Source organism: Melitaea cinxia, chromosome 9 (genome assembly GCF_905220565.1).
Source record: "Melitaea cinxia chromosome 9, ilMelCinx1.1, whole genome shotgun sequence".
NCBI lineage: Eukaryota > Metazoa > Arthropoda > Insecta > Lepidoptera > Nymphalidae > Melitaea > Melitaea cinxia.
The window spans coordinates 13,511,032-13,530,920 of NC_059402.1; the positions used below are offsets into that span (position 1 = coordinate 13,511,032).

General features: G+C 37.0%; 2 protein-coding genes across 2 annotated transcripts; one reads left to right on the forward strand and one right to left on the reverse strand.

Moving 5' to 3' along the window:
• Positions 1 to 1,292: 1,292 nt before the first annotated feature.
• On the reverse strand, positions 1,293 to 15,547 carry LOC123656161 (zinc finger protein 420). Its single transcript, XM_045591867.1, has 18 exons — positions 14,923 to 15,547; positions 14,509 to 14,758; positions 13,590 to 13,876; positions 11,947 to 12,097; positions 8,843 to 9,000; positions 8,449 to 8,592; positions 7,733 to 7,920; positions 7,261 to 7,618; positions 6,543 to 6,629; positions 6,181 to 6,325; positions 6,024 to 6,143; positions 5,867 to 5,986; positions 4,971 to 5,023; positions 4,689 to 4,783; positions 4,485 to 4,605; positions 3,798 to 4,016; positions 2,764 to 2,906; positions 1,293 to 1,413 (listed from the first exon to the last, which is right to left on the reverse strand). Exons 1-18 carry the CDS (start codon positions 15,046 to 15,048, stop codon positions 1,293 to 1,295), a joined length of 2,886 nt encoding a protein of 961 aa, XP_045447823.1. The 5' UTR covers positions 15,049 to 15,547.
• A 1,260-nt stretch (positions 15,548 to 16,807) lies between these two features.
• LOC123656266 (COP9 signalosome complex subunit 7a) lies at positions 16,808 to 19,603 on the forward strand. Its single transcript, XM_045591973.1, has 4 exons — positions 16,808 to 17,192; positions 17,453 to 17,705; positions 18,201 to 18,421; positions 19,381 to 19,603. Exons 1-4 carry the CDS (start codon positions 16,998 to 17,000, stop codon positions 19,531 to 19,533), a joined length of 822 nt encoding a protein of 273 aa, XP_045447929.1. The 5' UTR covers positions 16,808 to 16,997; the 3' UTR covers positions 19,534 to 19,603.
• Positions 19,604 to 19,889: the final 286 nt, after the last annotated feature.

A 19,889-nucleotide genomic window follows, 5' to 3' on the forward strand; every position in this document is an offset into this window, starting at 1 on the left:
GTTTAGAATAAAAAAAAATGTAATGTAATGGGGAAAATTCAGTTTTAATTATTTATTTATTTTTTTTTTTTGAGATAGATGAAAAATAAACTGACCATTTTATTTAAATATGTATAAATTATAATACATTGTATACAAAAACTAATTTAAGCCAAATGTTAACAATTGTTAAATATATTTGAAGAATCTTGTATTCACCATTTTGAAAATCTGTGGTATATAAGTGTTAGATGTACATAAAACCATTAAATATAATTTAAGTCAGATCTATAATAATAAAAAAATATTGAATTTTGATTGCACATTCCTTAATTCAGAAAACCCACCACAAAGCAGGATAAAATCAAAATCAATTTACTTACAAAGCTAATTCGAAGAGGCCATTTAAATAAAATAAACTATCAAACTTAAATGCGTATAATGACCGATATTTTAACGTACCAACGAAAATTGTATTCATTTCGTTTGTGCAATCTTTTTATACAAGCGTCACCAGTTCCTGGAGATTGTACAGTTAATTACAAAAAACGCTTCCGGAGCCATTACAAAAATCCATGATATGTACAATAGATTACACTAGTACCTTACCTCAAATACTCTTACACTACACTAATTTACACAGGATTCTACTGTCTTTTTACACACCGATCGCTCGCGACATTAAATGCTCTAAATTTTAGAGCATTCGCCTAAATCGAACTATATTACACTAGGCTCGTTTCATCCGTTTATTCTCAGTTATTGCCATGAAATAAGTAGATAGTACTCTCTCAACTAAGCTAAGACGATCTACTACGAATCAGATAAAAATAACAAAAATTAAGGCTCTATTGTAAGGCTGTCGACTGACGTCTATTAAATAAAGCTCTCCGATCTATTGGTTTGGAATCTAATTTAGGCTTAGAACGATTTAATATTAAATCTAGTATCGCCAGTCTATACTTAAGATTGGCTCACGATATTGGACCTTTTGTTTCGCTACGTCGAGTAGGAAACCAGGGAATTTAAACAATATGATTAGCAATTAACCGATTCGTCTGTCGAGTCCTGGAACTAAAGTCCGGCTCTATATCGAAAACGATTCGTTTTGCCAACGAACCGTTTATTTATACTACTATTCGATAACTTCACATCATTTCATACATTTTTACAAATTCGATAATCGGTAAACCCACACACCCTAAACGTTACGGACGATTGGTCAACTTTCCTCATAGGTGAACGAAACTACGTTATAGTCTTTGAATAAATTATTTCTTGAGCCAGGCGAGCACGTCGTCTGGGTCCTTGGCTCAGTCAAGTTGCTGCACTTGTACTACAGACGAAGGAGGCGGGATGGAGATCTCGTACTTTATGAGCCCCGTGCCCCGCCCCGTTGATAGCATCAAACCGCTGACTTCTTTTAAGTCGCCACTGAAATAGAATATATTTACATTACAATTGTGAAGCTTAATTAATTTCTGTAAACATATCTCGGTTTCTGGTTATTTTTTACGTTTGTAAATTTATTGAATAACACTTTTTGGCGTGTGGTACGTTAAGGTCCAGTTAGTTGGGTTCGGGTGTGTCTACGTACGTGTCGCTTGTGCGTGTGTCTACGTACAAGTATCGCTTGTGCGTGTGTCTACGTACACGTGTCGCTTGTGCGTGAGGCTACGTACACGTATCGCTTGTGCGTGAGGCTACGTACACGTGTCGCTTGTGCGTGAGGCTACGTACACGTGTCGCTTGTGCGTGTGTCTACGTACAAGTATCGCTTGTGCGTGTGTCTACGTACACGTGTCGCTTGTGCGTGAGGCTACGTACACGTATCGCTTGTGCGTGAGGCTACGTACACGTGTCGCTTGTGCGTGAGGCTACGTACACGTGTCGCTTGTGCGTGAGGCTACGTACACGTGTCGCTTGTGCGTGAGGCTACGTACACGTGTCGCTTGTGCGTGAGGCTACGTACACGTGTCGCTTGTGCGTGAGGCTACGTACACGTGTCGCTTGTGCGTGTGTCTACGTACACGTGTCGCTTGTGCGTGTGTCTACGTACACGTGTCGCTTGTGCGTGAGGCTACGTACACGTGTCGCTTGTGCGTGAGGCTACGTACACGTGTCGCTTGTGCGTGAGGCTACGTACACGTGTCGCTTGTGCGTGAGGCTACGTACACGTGTCGCTTGTGCGTGAGGCTACGTACACGTGTCGCTTGTGCGTGAGGCTACGTACACGTGTCGCTTGTGCGTGTGTCTACGTACACGTGTCGCTTGTGCGTGAGGCTACGTACACGTGTCGCTTGTGCGTGTGTCTACGTACACGTGTCGCTTGTGCGTAAGGCTACGTACACGTGTCGCTTGTGCGTGAGGCTACGTACACGTGTCGCTTGTGCGTGAGGCTACGTACACGTGTCGCTTGTGCGTGTGTCTACGTACACGTGTCGCTTGTGCGTGAGGCTACGTACACGTGTCGCTTGTGCGTGAGGCTACGTACACGTGTCGCTTGTGCGTGTGTCTACGTACACATGTCGCTTGTGCGTAAGGCTACGTACACGTGTCGCTTGTGCGTGAGGCTACGTACACGTGTCGCTTGTGCGTGAGGCTACGTACACGTGTCGCTTGTGCGTGAGGCTACGTACACGTGTCGCTTGTGCGTGAGGCTACGTACACGTGTCGCTTGTGCGTGAGGCTACGTACACGTGTCGCTTGTGCGTGAGGCTACGTACACGTGTCGCTTGTGCGTGAGGCTACGTACACGTGTCGCTTGTGCGTGAGGCTACGTACACGTGTCGCTTGTGCGTGAGCTGCGCGGCGAGCGGCTTGCCGTCGCGCGACACGAGCAGCGGCGAGCTCAGCAGCGTGCGCCGCCCCGCCACCGTGCCCACCACTATCTGGTTGCCGATCACCTGCCCCGACCTGTTCGTGACCTGGGGAACAAGAAAAGGAGAGTCAAATATCATTCATGTTTATTAGGTTTTTTTATATTAAAATGACTCTGTTTGCAGATCACATGTGCCGACCTATTAAACAGAAGAGAGATTTGTCATAATATGTCATTCATGTTCACTAGGTTTATTATAAGACTAAAGTGGCAAAGTGTATATATGGCCCACCTGATTGTATATGGTTACTATTGATTTTAGACGCCTACAATGCCGGGAAGATTGAAAGCATGACTACGAGTAGACACAGAAAGAACATAATAGTTCTTGAAAGCAGTACTATTTGGCTGTTATCTCCTGTAAGGTTGAATTAAGCATTATAAACGCATTGCCGACCCTCCCCAGGAACTTGGGCTACCTCATTCACCACAGCATCAGAGCACTACTTGAGAGCAGTATTATTTGGCTGTGATTAGTACTTGTTGTGTGTGGCTACGGCATTAAAGAATATAGCCACCCCTGTTCCCATGGGTGTCGTAAGAGGCGACTGAGGGATAACACAGTTCCACTACCACCTTGGAAGTTAAAAAGCCGATCGGTGGCGGGATAACCATCCAACTGCTGGCTTTGAAATACACAGGCCGAAGACGGGCAGCAGCGTCTTCGTTGCGACGAAGCCAGCCCTACGGTCACCAACCCGCTTGCCCAGCGTGGTGACTATGGCCAGCACGCATGAGTTCACGCCATTTTTGATGCAAGCTTGTGGAGGCCTATGTCCAGCAGTGAACTGCAATAGGCTGAAGTGATGATGAGTGAAGTGATGATTAATACTTCCCCGGTCGGGCTGGTCCAAATTTTGAGCAAGCTGGTCGCTTAATAACTGTTATTTTGTGCTTATATTCTTTATATTCTCAGTATTATAGAAATTAAGCTAACCACTTGTATGTGTGTCGGTTGCTGATGATCTTGCTGATCCAATTCTAGACTATTCTGGTGCTGAACTTGCTGATGCTGCTGTTGTTGTTGCTGTTGTTGTTGTTGCTGTTGTTGTTGCACTTGTTGCTGCGCTTGCTGCGCGACCTGCTGCGCTGCTTGTTGTGCTGCTTGCTGTGCAGCCTGTTGTTGCGCTTGAGTCGCTTGTTGCTGCGCTTGCGACTAGAAGAATTGTGGTATTGTAGATTACTAAACTATATTTTTTTAGTGTTAGTTAGAATTATGATTCTATAAATTTAAAAATGAATCGTCGAAATGTATGCCGAAATGTGTGTAAATGGGACGTTTGTCGATGAGCTTATTGTGTTACTTGTTGCTGTGCTTGTGATTAGAAGTAGGAATGCTTAATTAACGATATATTCATTTTTAGTAGTATTATTAATCTATATAAAAAAAAGAAAAAATAATATGTAAATGTATGTTATATGTGCATAAATTGTGAACTATCTCAATAAATTGGGTGATTATTTTTTCAATGTGTTCAATATTCTCAGGACAGTGTAAAAATAACAATAAGTTAAAAATCAAAGAAATATTAACAAAAAAAAATTATAACAGTAACTAGTTCGCCAGGCCACTCACACAGGCTCTACTTGTTTATATATTTTCATAGGAAATAAAAATATTTACATTTCTGGGAGGCAGATCCATGTGTTGTCGTTGATGTAACATTAAGTGATTTTTCTGGAAGAATGCTTTTCCGCATTGATCGCAAACATGCGTTCTTAATGTACAAGCACCTTCTGGATGTCTGAAAAAATCATTTTATTGTAAGAATCAGATTCATTATATTGAAATATAATTATTTGAAAATCATTGATATTATTCTTATACCTCCTATGATGTGCTAATAAACCGTGTTTCGCCGCAAATCCTTTTCCACAGTCGACACAAAAGTGTAACTTAGGCCGGGGAGTAGATATGTGATTCTGCAAACAGTAAATAAAATTTTACTTTCTATATAATTAATTATAAATCATACACCACAATTACAAAAAAATATCGATTTTTACCAATATTGCCATATTGTTATTATAATTATGTTAGTAGTTATGTTATAAAAATATTGGAATGATCTAATTCCCTTTTTCGATAAAAACTCACCGTTGCAATTACCTGTGTATGAACAACATTGTTTGGATTCGATGATATAATTTGAATAGGTTGGTCTGAAACAAAAACAAAAATTTATATTAATAAAAAAATATTTATATGCCAAATTACGTGACACAAAAAATGAGATTTTCATGTTTCATACGTTATATAATTGTGTTTTACATGCAAACGAAAAAAAACCGACTTCAATTACATCACAAGTAATACAACGTAGGTAGACGTTATAATAGTCAAGCAAAGATTACTCAAAAAATAGTCATCAAATCTTGATCAAATTAAAAAGCCTCAGATCAAACGAGACCAGAGGACAAGCATCACACACTTAAAAAGTGCAATTTGCTTATCAACAACATTTTTGTATTTTTTTTTTTTTTTTGACAAATGTGTCTGATTGTTAAGATTTGTATGAAATCTTAGTTAAAGACTTAGAAGGTTGCGGATCATTCCCACAACAAGTATCTTCGATAACTTTTGATTGGGAAGACTCAGTCTAACTTATATTGTAATCAGATTTCATGAATAAAGATATACTATAGATATAGCTTTTAAATAAAAAATGAATCATCAAAATCGGTCAACACAGAAAAAATATATGAGGTATATATAATAAATACAGTGAGTGACAGGTATCAGATCTCAATAAACGCTTAAAAAACACTCGAATTGAGAACCTCCTTTATTAGAAGTCGGTTAAAAACACAGTAACATAACATGTTCAATTAGTTTAGATAATAATAACCAATCTTAAAAGAACTAATATAACATTGTATTAAGGTGCGGAGCAATATTTTATATCTTAACATACAGATCCGTCACGCACGTGCGGTCGTGCAGCGGTACACTCCTGTACTGTACTGTACTGTGCTGTACAGCAGACAACAGTCACCAGTACTCACTGTGCGAGGCGTGCGTGGCGTGCTGCGCGGCGGCCACGAGGCCGGGCTGCAGCGCGGCGGTGAGCGCGCACAGGTCCGTCACGCACGTGCGGTCGTGCAGCGGTACACTCCTGTACTGTACTGTACTGTACAGCAGACAACAGTCACCAGTACTCACTGTGCGAGGCGTGCGTGGCGTGCTGCGCGGCGGCCACGAGGCCGGGCTGCAGCGCGGCGGTGAGCGCGCACAGGTCCGTCACGCACGTGCGGTCGTGCAGCGGTACACTCCTGTACTGTACTGTACTGTACAGCAGACAACAGTCACCAGTACTCACTGTGCGAGGCGTGCGTGGCGTGCTGCGCGGCGGCCACGAGGCCGGGCTGCAGCGCGGCGGTGAGCGCGCACAGGTCCGTCACGCACGTGCGGTCGCCTGCATGAAGACGCACGTGCAGCGAAAGCGCCTCCTGGAGACCGACAAACTGAATTAGAGGCGGAATCTTGTAACTTTTAAAGGCTTTTGCGCGATGCTCAGCTACAACAAAAGCCCGGCGGGCCGCAGTTTGAGTATATCGGCTTTAGACTGTTGAATAAGTTATAGGATGGCAGATCAAGGATACAAGCCATTAGACAATGAACAAGCATGAATGGCCTCAAAGGCGACATGAACCTGTTAATCAAAACAAAATTAGTACATACCTTTGTATTAAAACAGGAACCACATTCTGGGCAAATATATCCAGGTGTTGCTTTCTCTGATAAAATTTGACCATCAGCACCAATGACCTGTAAAAAATTCATTTTATTAATTACCTTAATCTACATTATTATACTATACACATTAACATGTTGAACGCCAGACCAAAAACCATGTTTAGTCCAGTGGGCCGCGACGGACACCATGTGACTGCCATTATATTGGGTCCAAGAGGCCGCGTCAGACACCGTGTGTCCGCATGCCCTCGATCACTTCAGAAGCCTCTAGGGAGCCGACGGATAGTGTTTCGACTGTTTTTACTAAGGCAAGTGACCCGCACGGCCTCACAGTGCAATAAGGCCACATAGCACAAAAAAAAAAATCGAAAACACTTTGAATTTATAGGCTTTTTAACAAGTTGTTTCCAAAAATGTTATAGCTGGTGTCTGCCACTTGAGATCTTGGAAAATAATGGGTAAATAACTGTTTCCGTCAGTCGCCCATTATTTTTGAGGTTTTCGCTGACAATATTTGCAGAAAAACACCTTAACAATTTTTTGACGATTCTCGATTTATTGGTGTGGCCCCAGGCGAAAGTATGCTGTCGGACATATGGTGTCCGTCATGGCATCCAACGTGTTAAAAAAACAGTACTATATTGGTACTAAGTGAGTTTCTGGCAATCTTATTAGCTTTAGTTAATTTATAAGAAATACTCACTTGCACTATTTGTGGCTTAAAGTCATCCTGTTTTATGACAGTAGTTTGTTGCTGTTGTTGTTGCTGCTGCTGCTGCTGCTGCTGTTGTTGTTGTTGTTGTTGCTGTTGCTGCTGTTGTTGCTGCTGCTGCTGCTGCTGCTGTTGTTGCTGTTGCTGTTGCTGCTGCTGCTGCTGCTGCTGTTGTTGTTGCTGTTGTTGCTGCTGCTGCTGTTGAGCCTGTTGTTGCTGTTGACTTTGTTGATTTTGTGAAGTACTAAGACAATGCCTCGTCATTTTACAATGCTCCTGTAATTCCGTCTTACATTTGAATGCATCCCCGCACTCTATACATGCTACCACACCTTCTCCAGTGTGAATTCTAGTAACAAAAAAAAATTAATTAAATATTCTTATTCTATTAAGTTAACTTACAATTATTGTAAGCCAAAGTTTTCATAAATTATATGTTAACAATCACATCAAGGCAACTCACTTCATATGGGCTACAAGTGTTCTTTTCTGCAAGAACTCTTTGCCACACACTGGACATGCGTGTGGTACTCGACCATGCACTCTTCCGTGATTCACGAGTTGAAACTTTCTAGCGAATGCTACACCGCAGTCAGGACATACAAATGGGGAAAGCGAACCATGAAATCGACTATGCATGACGAGATGTTCCTGTAATAGACAAATTGTTATATTTAATATTTTGAGTTCTTAAATAGTTGATTTTGAATTCTTATACTAAGGGGTAGACAATTTGTCCACGCTATATAGATATATACGCTTAAGATTCTAAATCTTTCTTTTTGATTTTCATTTGGTGTAAAAATTTACCTATACCTATACCCTACCCCATATATACCTATATCCCAATAACCTTGAAACTGAAGCTGTCATATTATGGTAGCTTTCGTTTTCTTTTATTTCTTTAGCTTTTCCTTTTCTTACATTAACTCAACTATGAACTTGATGTACGTAATTTTTCTTAATTAGGATATATCCTGTGTTAGGTTTATTACAAATGGAATGAGGTTACTGGAATTTATTATTCAGATTCTTTTTCAAATAGAACTATGTCTATTGAATCCAGTAGTATAATACTTAATGTAGCATTACTTAAAATAATGTACAAACATTCTAATCAAACTCGTCATCGTCATTTTTAAATTAAAATTACTTTTATATATATGTTTATCTGAATACCTTTTGTGCAAAGCTTTCTCCACAATCAGTGCAAACATAGGGCCGCTCGCCAGCATGGTACTTGCTGTGTGTCACAAGATGCCTCTTGAGGGGGAAACCACGGCCACACTCACCACAGACAAAAGGACGGTCACGACTGTGCACCTGGTCGAATTATAGATATTAATATGTATATCAGTAGTTTATATTGACTATAAGCTATAATGCAAAAAAAAAAAAATCATTAAATATCACAAGGAGGGGGATGTAATAAGACATTATGTGTACTGTTCGTAATTTAGTCTGTAGGGTGTTTAAGTTTTTTTTGAGAATGAGGTAATGATTATAGCTTTGAAATTTCTAGCAACTTTTTAGTAATTATTGATTTTTTAGACTTTCAGTTTGAACTACTTACTCTTGAATGTGTTACAAGATGGTGTTTGAGTGTGAATGCCATCTTACACTCATGACACCTGTAGGGTCGAGCAGCTGAATGAAGCAGTAAGTGAGTGTTCAAACAATGTTTTCTTGCAAATGCTTTGCCACAATGTCCACACACATGAGGTCTTTCACCTGGAAATTGAAAAAATTATAAAAAATATTATTACATTGTGTAACTTATTGCTTAAAACGAGCTAATCTCAGGAACTACTAGTTCAAATAAAAATAGATTTGTGTTTGATAGTCCATTTACCAAGGAAGGCTATAAGCTATACAATATATAGACTATATAATATTTTAGTAAGTTTTTATTACTCAAATTAGCATGTGTTAAGCCTCGGAGCATAGCTGCTCCATGTATGTAAAGTACTTTTTATGTTCATTCAGGCTATTAGTTACCTAAACACAAACATTATAGAAGTTTTAACATAATATAGCAGTGAAAGCATACATACTTATAAACTAATATCTTAAGAATAAACTTGGAATAGCATATGGATGTTCACAATGACAGTAATAGTGACAAATGTTCTATTAAAGCTTTTGGCTATGCATAAATTACGTCACACGAATTTTACGATTTTGACCCCTCTCTCGTCCTTTTCACAGATGGTCACATTTATAAGACCCTAGTAAGTGGGGACTTAGTATGATGTCACATTTTGTGCAACTTCACACACAAATTTTTATTTATAACTATGCCGGCACACAGAGGTATGATTCACCTGATGGTGAGTTATTACCGTAGTATTAGAAACTTTCCCACGACCCGACGCCTTTACGGAGCGACGTCATAAGATGGAACGCAAAGTAAATTATAGATATTTGCAACACATAAAGCATCACAAGCGCATCACTGATCCTATCCACAATTCCCCCGAGGAGCTCTGGTCACCTTACTCACCAACAAGAACACAATACTATTATTTAGCTGTGATCTTCTATGAGGTTAAGGTACTTCCCCAGTCAGGTTGCTCCATATTTTTTTACAATCCAGTTTATTATTACTTATTTTTTGAAATGTAATGTCACAACATTGTTGAACCCTCCCCACCACTTGTCATACAATATCACACTTTTTTGACCCCTACACTCCCTTAATGTGTGACATAATTTATGAAATTTTTTTTTTTTTTTCCTTTATTTTAGGCCTGCGATCAGTCGCCTAGACTATAATCAGGTGTGTTGCAAGAGATTAGTGTTTCGAGAGATAGAGCCACTGCTCCATCTCCCCTTAGTAAAGCAGCACATCGGCTCTCTTGAGTCTTCTAATTGGATTTGGTTGCAGAAGCATACTGGATAACGGGTTAGGATGAGTTGTCAAGCGGTTCTTGTAATTGGCTGAATATCGTTTTGCTTCATCCAAGATGGTTGGGGTTTCTAGATACTCGTGAATTTCCGAGTTGCGAGCATACCAGGGCGCCGAGGAAAGTACCCTTAGAATATTGTTTTGGGCTCTCTGCAGGCACATAACGTTGGATTTGCTGGCTGTCGACCACAGTTGGATTCCATATGTCCAAATCGGTTTTATTATGGAACAATATACCCTGAGCTTGTTGGATAAGGATAAGGCAGACTGTCTACCGAGGAGCCAGAGCAAATCTTAGATTGATTTCATTGCGCTTCGTTTTTATATGATCTTTCCATGTCATCCTCCGGTCCAGGTGAAACCCTAGGTATTTGACGCAGGTTGATTGCGGCAATGTGTCTGGGCCTAGGTTGACCGGGGGGCATGTTTCACGTCTTAGGGTAAATGTGATGTGGTGAGACTTTGGAGCGCTTGCTTTTATGCGCCACTTAGTCAACCAAGCATTGGTGGCATTGAGCTGGCTTTGCAACAATCTGCTCGCTTCGTTTGGATCACGATCACAACTGAGGAAGGCCGCATCATCGGCAAAAGTTGCAACAGCTATGTCAGATGACTGGGGTAAGTCACTAGTAAATATGTTGTAAAGGATCGGACCAAGTACAGATCCCTGGGGTACACCGGCTGTGCAGCTATGAAGGGAAGATCTTGCGTCTCGGAGCTTGACTTGGAACTTTCTGTCGCTGAGATAAGATTCCATCAGCAGGTAGTAGGAATGTGGAAGGTACTTTTTAATTTTATAGAGAAGTCCTTTATGCCAAACCCGATCAAAGGCCTGTTGTACGTCGAGAAAGGCAGCCGAGCAGTACTCTCTCCTTTCCAGACATTGTCTTATTGTAGAATAGACTCTATGTACCTGCTCTATTGTTGAGTGGTGTTTCCGAAAACCAAATTGGTGGTTAGGTTAGCATCACAAGCGCATCACAGCGCGTTACATGTTCCATATCTAGGCAAGGAGATAATCGTGCAAGGACGATCCTTTCCCACAATTTTGACAGCACAGGCGTAAGGCTAATAGGCCGATAAGAGGAGACTTCACTAGGCGGCTTACCAGGCTTATGAATCATAACGATTTGAGATGTTTTCCAGAGTGCAGGAGCATGTGAAATTCTCAGTGTGGCATTGACAAGCATGGTCAAAAAGACAATGCACTTCTTAAGGAGCTCTTTCAGTAGCCTAGGGGTAATCAGATCAAATCCAGGTGCTTTATAGGGGTCCATTTTGGCTATTTCTCTAGTAATTTCCCTTGGTGAGGTAGGGCTTAACGGTAGGCATAGCTGCAGATCTTGCTTAAGGACTTGGTCTATTTCTGGATCTTCAGGGCCATCTGAATGGTTGGGTCTGAAGACCCCGGCTAGGTATGTAGCAAAGGCCTGAGACTTTTCTTGGTCAGTTCGAGCCCATGTATTACTAGATCTAATAGGTGGAGAACACTGTTGTGGCTGCGGGAGGAACTTTGTAGCCATAATTTATGAAATGCTCCTATTTTTATACATTTTTATTTACTACTTGATAATACTTCTAAATATTTCTTTCAATTATAAAAATTATTCTATATATTATTACCCTTTGTCCAATATTTAGATATTTACAGACCTTTTCAGTTTCATATTTCAATCAGCCCAAAAATATATATATATATATTTAACATATATCTGATACTCACCGATAATTAATTACAGGTTTGAAAAAATACTTTAATCACAAAATACCTGTATGTACTCTTGCATGCGTGGTAAGGTGGTGTTTCAACAAGAATGACTTGCCACATTCATCACATGAATATGGCCTCTCTTTCATAGGAGGTACCACTGCTGTCATCACTGTGTTGGTCATCATGTCAGTTTGGGAATAAACGGTCTGCTAAAATAATTAATAAGAAAATTGATTTAACAAAAGTATTTTTAAGTATAAATATTAGAAACAAAAGCAATTTAATTGAGACTAAAACTACTTATATTTTAAAATACTTGTAAAACCACTTAACGTCTTTGATCTAAATATTATAACTGACATCTGAATAGAGACATTTTAAGACAATTCATTGATTTTTTTTTTTTTGTTTTTTTTTAATTATTGATTTTTTATTCTTATTATTTAGCATGGGACGTTCTCCGACCCATTGGACCGACAATCTACGTAAGATTCCAGGTGTAGGCTGGATGAGGATCGCAGAAAACCGGGATGTCTGGCGCGAACCTGTAGAGGCCTATGTTCAGCAGTGGACTGTAATAGACTGAACTGACTGACTGATTGACTGACATTGATTTACAATAGTGTATTTTAAATTAAGATTAAAATTCTTCTAGACCAAAGACAAAGACTGCTACTATTGACAATACTATTATTACAGTTTGAACGACACGTTGGCGCAGCGGTCATAACACTGACTGTTGCGCTGGCAGTCGCGGGTTCGATTCCCGCTCACGACAGACATTTGTATCGGCCATATAGATGTTTGTCGGGGTCTGGCGTTGTGCTTGTGTATTGTGTGTTACCAGACCTCCGACACAGGAGAAAATCCTACTGGGGGCCGTTGAGTGCGAAGCGTTTATTATTATTACTAACTGACTCGGCAAACGTTGTCTTGCCGCTAAACGCTATTTAAAAATAGGGGTTGGTGGTAGAAGGGTGAAAATTTAGGCTTGTATGTATTTTTCAACGCCAAATCATAATAAAATAAAAAATAAATAATTTATCAAAAAATTGAAAAAAAAAAATTGGGGTGAACAACCCTTAACATTTAGGGGGATGAAAAGTAGATGTTGTTCGATTCTCAGACCTACCCAATATGCACAAAAAATTCCATGAGAATTGGTCAAGCCATTTCAGAAGAGTTTAACTACAAACACCGCAACATGAGAATTTTATATATTAGATTATTATTCGGGTTTCTGTGCTATGTGATAAATTAAACTTAAAATATTTATTATGAGCTACTACTATTTCCAATGTTCTTTTATAACTTTGATAAAACAAACTTCCACTTATAGTTACTATACTAAAGATGAACTAAATAAAAAGTTCAATAGAAACATAGGAATCAGATACACATATAAATTATTCTGTAGATTTTTTTTGTAATCTCATAAAATGGTGATTAACATGACAAAACACACAACTTTTTCAGTTTTATGGTATTGGTACACAATAATCAATCTCTACTATATAATACTGTAGATTTTATTTGGTTGAAGGCCTTAAGTTCAGGAACTACTAGTTCAAATTGAAAAATTCATTTTCATCTTCGACATCACCAATAGGAAAAGAGCATCAAAAATGAAAACTTTTGTAAAAATGGATATACTTAAAAAAAATAATACTAAATTTTTATGTAAATCTATGTAACACTTACTTTAGGTGAATTATTTGCTGTGCCTGGTTCCTGTTTAGTGTGTAACAGGTGGTGTTGATGAACTGTGGTCGTCGGTATTGTATCAGCTTGTGACTGTGCCGTTGCTTCAGCAAGGCTCTTTAGACTACCGTTCAGTAGAGTATGATTTAACTGTGAAGCATCAATCACTGGTGTTGTGATTCCCTGAGCTTGCAAGGCACGTTTCATTAATATTTCGTTACATTCCTCCGCAGTCAGCTGTATGGGTCCAATTGGTGTCATGAATGGTTTTGATGCTAAATTTGCTGCTGTAAGAACAAATAAAAAAATTAAAATTATAATGTATTTATTTAACTTTGTATTAAAATATATACACTTTACATGAAATGCTTATACAAAATTCTATTTTTTAAAATGGTCAATGCTAATTTTAAAAAATTTAAGTCAATCAAATGATAAATATTTTATATCAAAAAATCATTTAAATAGTTATTATAAGATATGTACAAAGTTTTACTGAACAAGTTGTAAAACTTATTACATCATCATATAAATATATTTCGTATTATAACTATAGATTACGGTACTATTCCACACACATAAAAAAGTGTGTGAATGCAATTAACACACTGCAGAAGTGAAACTTCTGAAAAGAAGCGTGTGAATAATTTTTCACAGAGAATATAAAATACTGCTTTATGTAGTTTATCTCATTTTCTCCTCTACATTTATATGTTTGTTTTTTTATCATGACGTATTTTTGTTTCATCCAGTCTCAAATCAGAACAATTCTAAAGAAGTTTGACTTCATATATAAAAAGACACTAAAATACACTGTTAAAAAAGTTATAAGTTTAATCATATTTTACTATTTGTGTATATAATTCTTTATAAAAACAATTTTAATAATAGTTACATTTGTATAATTTAAGTTATTAACTGTTTTTTTTTTTTTTGTACTCACTCTGTATTGTCGCAGTTTGGTTTTGTTGCGACACCCTATTTATCGTGTGCGTGGGTGCTTCATTTAAAACAAACATAGCTCTACGTCCCCCAACTGGGGTGCCAGCAGTCACAACCCTTGTTACTTGAGTCGCTGCGTTTGTTACAGCCACTGCCACTGTTCCTACTTTATCTTGAGCTTGTGGTGTCTTATTAGACATCACAGTTAATGTTGTTTCTGGTGAGACCTATAAATTAAAATTACATATGGTATTAAAAATCTGTATCTGCGTTAAATAATTTCTGTTTACTTTTTGAATTAATTATTTACAACAAAAATTAATGTAGATAAATATATACTAAAGAAAAATATAAATAATTAAAAAAAATAGTTATCAGTAAAAATATTTACCGTATTTCCTAAGGTATAACTCAAACTGCTTGGGGTTTCAACTTCACACTTGGTAAGATCCGCGGTGCTGGTAAAACCCCACGAATACCCGAAGCCCGAGACATTATTCGGCGTTGGCATACACATTTTCACTTATAATTATTTACTACATTAATTACTAAGCCAAATAACACACATGCAGTGTTTGAATAGTAAACACTCATGACAGCTTTGCCATTACGAACATGTACGTACGCTTTCACAACCACTAACACAAGTCACACAACGCACCCATCAATCATAGCGCCGAAACAACTTTGTTAATTTTAAATTAGACATTGCCATAGAGAATTATTGGATATTTACGAAATTAACCTACGCACCGATACACCAAAACTTGTAAAATAAAGTCATCAACTCCAAGAAAAAGGCGGCACTGGACGCTAAAGGCTAGATTGACACACACGTAATCCGAGGTTAATGACGCTTAAAACAGTCCTTTTGTTATTGTACTAAACTATGCAATCATATTTTCTACCAAAAAATCAAATTAAAAAAGCAATTATCCATTATATTTTTTGATTTCATGAAAACAATAATTTCATAGCACACACAAAAAACCGAACGCCATTTTATTGTTTATGGCCGATATATTTTTTAATGCCTCATGTAGCAATGATATCACAATTTTCAGCCCATAATAAAAAAAAAAATTAGAATACAGGAAAAAATTGTTTGAAAGAAATTAACTAAAACCAGTAACCTACCTGGTACCAGTAACTAAAATAAAACCTAAGTTGGATAAAAGTGTTTCCTATTAATTAATTATTTAACAGGGTAAGACATTTAATATTTCACTTTATCGACGTTTTTTAGGGCTAAGAAGTACAGTGCCAGAGTAGCTCATAAATTAAGACAAAGTAAAATTTAAAAAAGGACTAGGAATTTTTGAAGTTATACTAAAAATGACAAAAGTAAATTTTTACGATGCGTGCGCACACCGTCACGAAAAAACCGACACGTTAAAGTTAGCTAGTCAACAAAAAATGAGTTAGCAGCGTTAAGTTAGAATCCTCCAGAATTCACCATTTGACATTTTTAAACCGATTTATATATATTAATGTATGTTTGGGGATAACTCCGTCGTTTATGAGCCGATTTTGATAATTCTTTTTTCTTTTTGGATCCCAGAGAAATCGAGGGAAAATCTGGAAAATCCGCATAACTTTTTACTGGGTGTACCGATTTAGATGATTTTTAATTTAATCGAAAGCCGATGTTTATCATGTGGTTACATTTAAATTTCATCGAGATCTGATAATAAATTTTGGAGTAATCTTTAAAAATGCGTATTTACTTGACTATTTTTTCGTCTACCAACGTTGTATTACTTGTCAATGTATTTGAAGTCGGTTTTTCTTCGTTTGCCTGGAAACAAAATTATTTACTTACGAAATACATTGTTTATTTGTTTTTAATATATCCACCACCACCATTTCAGCCAATCGCAGTCCACTGCTGGACATAGCTCTCCGTAAGTGGCAGGTGGGTTAGTGACCGTAGGGCTGGCTTTATCGCACCGAAGAAGCTGCTGCCCGTCTTCAGCCTGTGTATTTCAAAACCAGCAGTTGGATGATTATCCTGCCATCGGTCGGTTTTTTAAGTTCCAAGGTGGTAGTGGAACTATGTTATCCCGTCCCGCCTCTTACGACACCCACGGGAAGAGAGTTTTAAATAGGTATATGTAATCATCCCATTATTTAGGTATTTTAAAGGTTCATTCATAGTACTTCATATTTTCATTTCATAGGCAATACGTATTACGTAGAAAAAAAACGCTTAGTCTATTAACGTAGAGACAGTGTCAAAGAGTAAAATAACTTGCTTAATGCTTTCTTATGACAGTGTTTTGTATTTGTAATCTGTGTCTATCAATTAATAAAGTTTAAAAGTCAACATACTATCTTATTTTTACTGACATAATCAATTACTTCAACAAAGAAAAAAGTATTAAAAATTAAACATTGTTCTAGTAGTAATAATAGAATTTAATTACAAATCTTATTAGTACGTAATAGTCTATTAACCCAGTCGCCATGAATCCCATGTCAATGGACAGAGAAGAACTCTCATCTCTTTCATCGTTTTCTACAAATCACCCTCTAGAACAGTTTGTTTTACTTGCTAAAGGTGCTAAAGGACAAGCGTGCGCAGAACTTATAAAACAAGTTCTAGAAGCACCAGGCGTTCATGTATTCGGCGAGTTACTTGAAATGCCTAACATTAAAGAGGTTGGTTAATTTTTACCATTATTAGTAATTATTACTCAAATCATAGCCGGTAGATACAATAAATTATACAGTAAATTGACTAAATTTTACATAATTTAATTTTAAGTATCTAAATAAGTATACCTAAATAAATATATAAGAAAAATACATATTAAATAATTACCAAAAAATAAATTATTATTAATCATATGAACACAACACAAATCCAATATAAAGTACAAAACTAGATTTTAATAATATTGAATTTTATATAATTACAGTTAGAGACCGGACCCTACGCTACACATTTTAAAACGCTCAATTTATTTGCATATGGCACCTATAAAGAATATTTAGAAAATAAATCTGAATACTTAGATCTCACACCTGCACAGTGTAAGAAATTACAACACTTGACAATAGCTACTCTAGCGACACAGGAGAAGTGCATACCTTACAGTGTTCTATTAAAAGAATTGGATATTAAAAATGTTAGAGATTTAGAAGATTTGATCATTGAAGCCATTTATGCAGGTGATATACCTTTTTTAATCCATAATTAACATATTTAAGAATTAAAACCAATAACTAGATGCTCAGCAGGAATTTCCTGCTCAAAATATGGAGTAGCCCGACTGGGGTAGTACCTCGATCTTACAGAAGATCACAGCAAAATAATACTGTTTTCAAGCAATATTGTTTTCCTGTTGGTGAGTAAGGTGACCAGAGCTCCTGGGGGGATTGGGGATTGGGTTGGCAACGCGCTTGCGATGCTTCTGGTGTTGGAGGTGTCTATAAGCTACGGTAATCGCTTACCATCAGGTGAGCCGTAAGCTTGTTTGCCGACCTAGTGACATAAAAAAAAAAAAATACCATGCTTTTCCAATACGGATTGGTGGATATCAGATATAAATGAGAAAAATTGTATAATTGGATTCTATAAAAATTAAAATTGTACTTTATTCAGGTAGTTTTTAAAAGAATTACAAGCTATGATTTCTGTTGAATCAAATTCAATACATTTTTCAGATATAATTCATGGTAAACTCGACCAGGAATGTAAGCGTGTAGAAGTCGATGTAGCACTCGGTCGCGATGCTAGATTAGAAGATGCATCAACCATCGCAGACGTCCTAGCTGATTGGTGCAATGCCTGCGAAGCAGTACTTAACTCAGTCGACAGACACATACAGAGAGCCAACCATCACAAACAACGTGCGATTAGACATCATCAGAGCATAGAACAGGAGGTTAGAATACCAATACATATGGTTATACTATATGTTACTTACCACTATTGTTTTAAAGAGGGAATATTTGTATATTATTCTATTTATTTAAACATGTTAATCTTGTGAATTGCTGGTCTAATAGATAACATTTCTTCTGTTAGAGAGCTAGTTTAATAATATTTATATATTAGGCTGTAATACAGCATACTCTGGTCTATATGATTGTATTAGCATCATTGGAGCAATTCAAAATAAGGGGTTGTCTATTAGTCGTGTAACTTTTAGCAACTTTTTAACCCCTACCCTCCCCTTGATGATGTCTGGTGAGGTTTCAGACTATCCTTTATTTTTTGGTGTAAATTCACTACTAATTTAAAATTTCTGATAGATATTATATTAAAGATATAATTTGATTAAATTTTGAAAAATAAAGCATCACAATACAAATTACTGGACAGGTATCAAGGTTGCAGGATGTTTATTGGTTGCTTTTTTTGGTTTTGAAATTGCATGGTCAACAAAAAATACATGCACATAATATCTCAATGTGGCCCCCTTCCTTGTGAGATTTTGTGATGCTATTCTGAATCCCCCCCTTCGACCCTCACATGATTAATGGACAACTCCCAATCACTCTAGTATGAATCTAACAACTCTATATCATAAGTAACAGAGCCCTATACAGAATTTAATATTCATTTTTATAAACATCAACTGTAACGTCTCTCTCATAAAAATATATATATGTACCTACATTGATATTATTTTATGGGATTTCATGCTGGTATGTCTTTATGGTATTCATTAAACTTTTGAATTCTTGTTAGATATAGGAATTTGATAACAGAGCCAATTTATTTACAGAAAGTCTTGTTTTGACCTAATTTGTAAAATATATTGATTTTTTTTATATTATGGATTGTTTTATTTGTGGTGACATATATTTCAATGTTACTATATTATTTCCTTGATTTCAGATTATTTATATAAAGAAAACATTAAAAACTCAGGCTGAGAATGAAGAATCTGCCTCAGCCGGTGGAAGCGAAACTCATTCTGTGCCAAAAAAGAACTCCACCAAGGGCAAAATTCCACGCAATGCCGCCAAATTTTGGCAGAAGAACACATAACTCTTTTAAATATGATTAAATTTATAAGTATATGTTTTGGTGATATAATAAAATGTTTAGGTCCTCCTTATTTGGCTACTAAATAAAAATCATCTTAAAATTAATATGGACGAAAATTTAAAATTCTACTTTTTTTTCTAATACATAAAAATGCTACCTATTTATTTTTTTTTGTACAGTGCATGATTAGTGAAAAAAGTTAAATATATAAACTTAAGAAATATATTTTATTTTCCTTACATACACGCATTTGATTACATTTAAAAAATTTAAAATATATCTGATAAACGAACCAGGTCAAAACAAATGAAACATTTTTAAAAAGATAGTTTTCAATTAACTGAATGACCTACAGT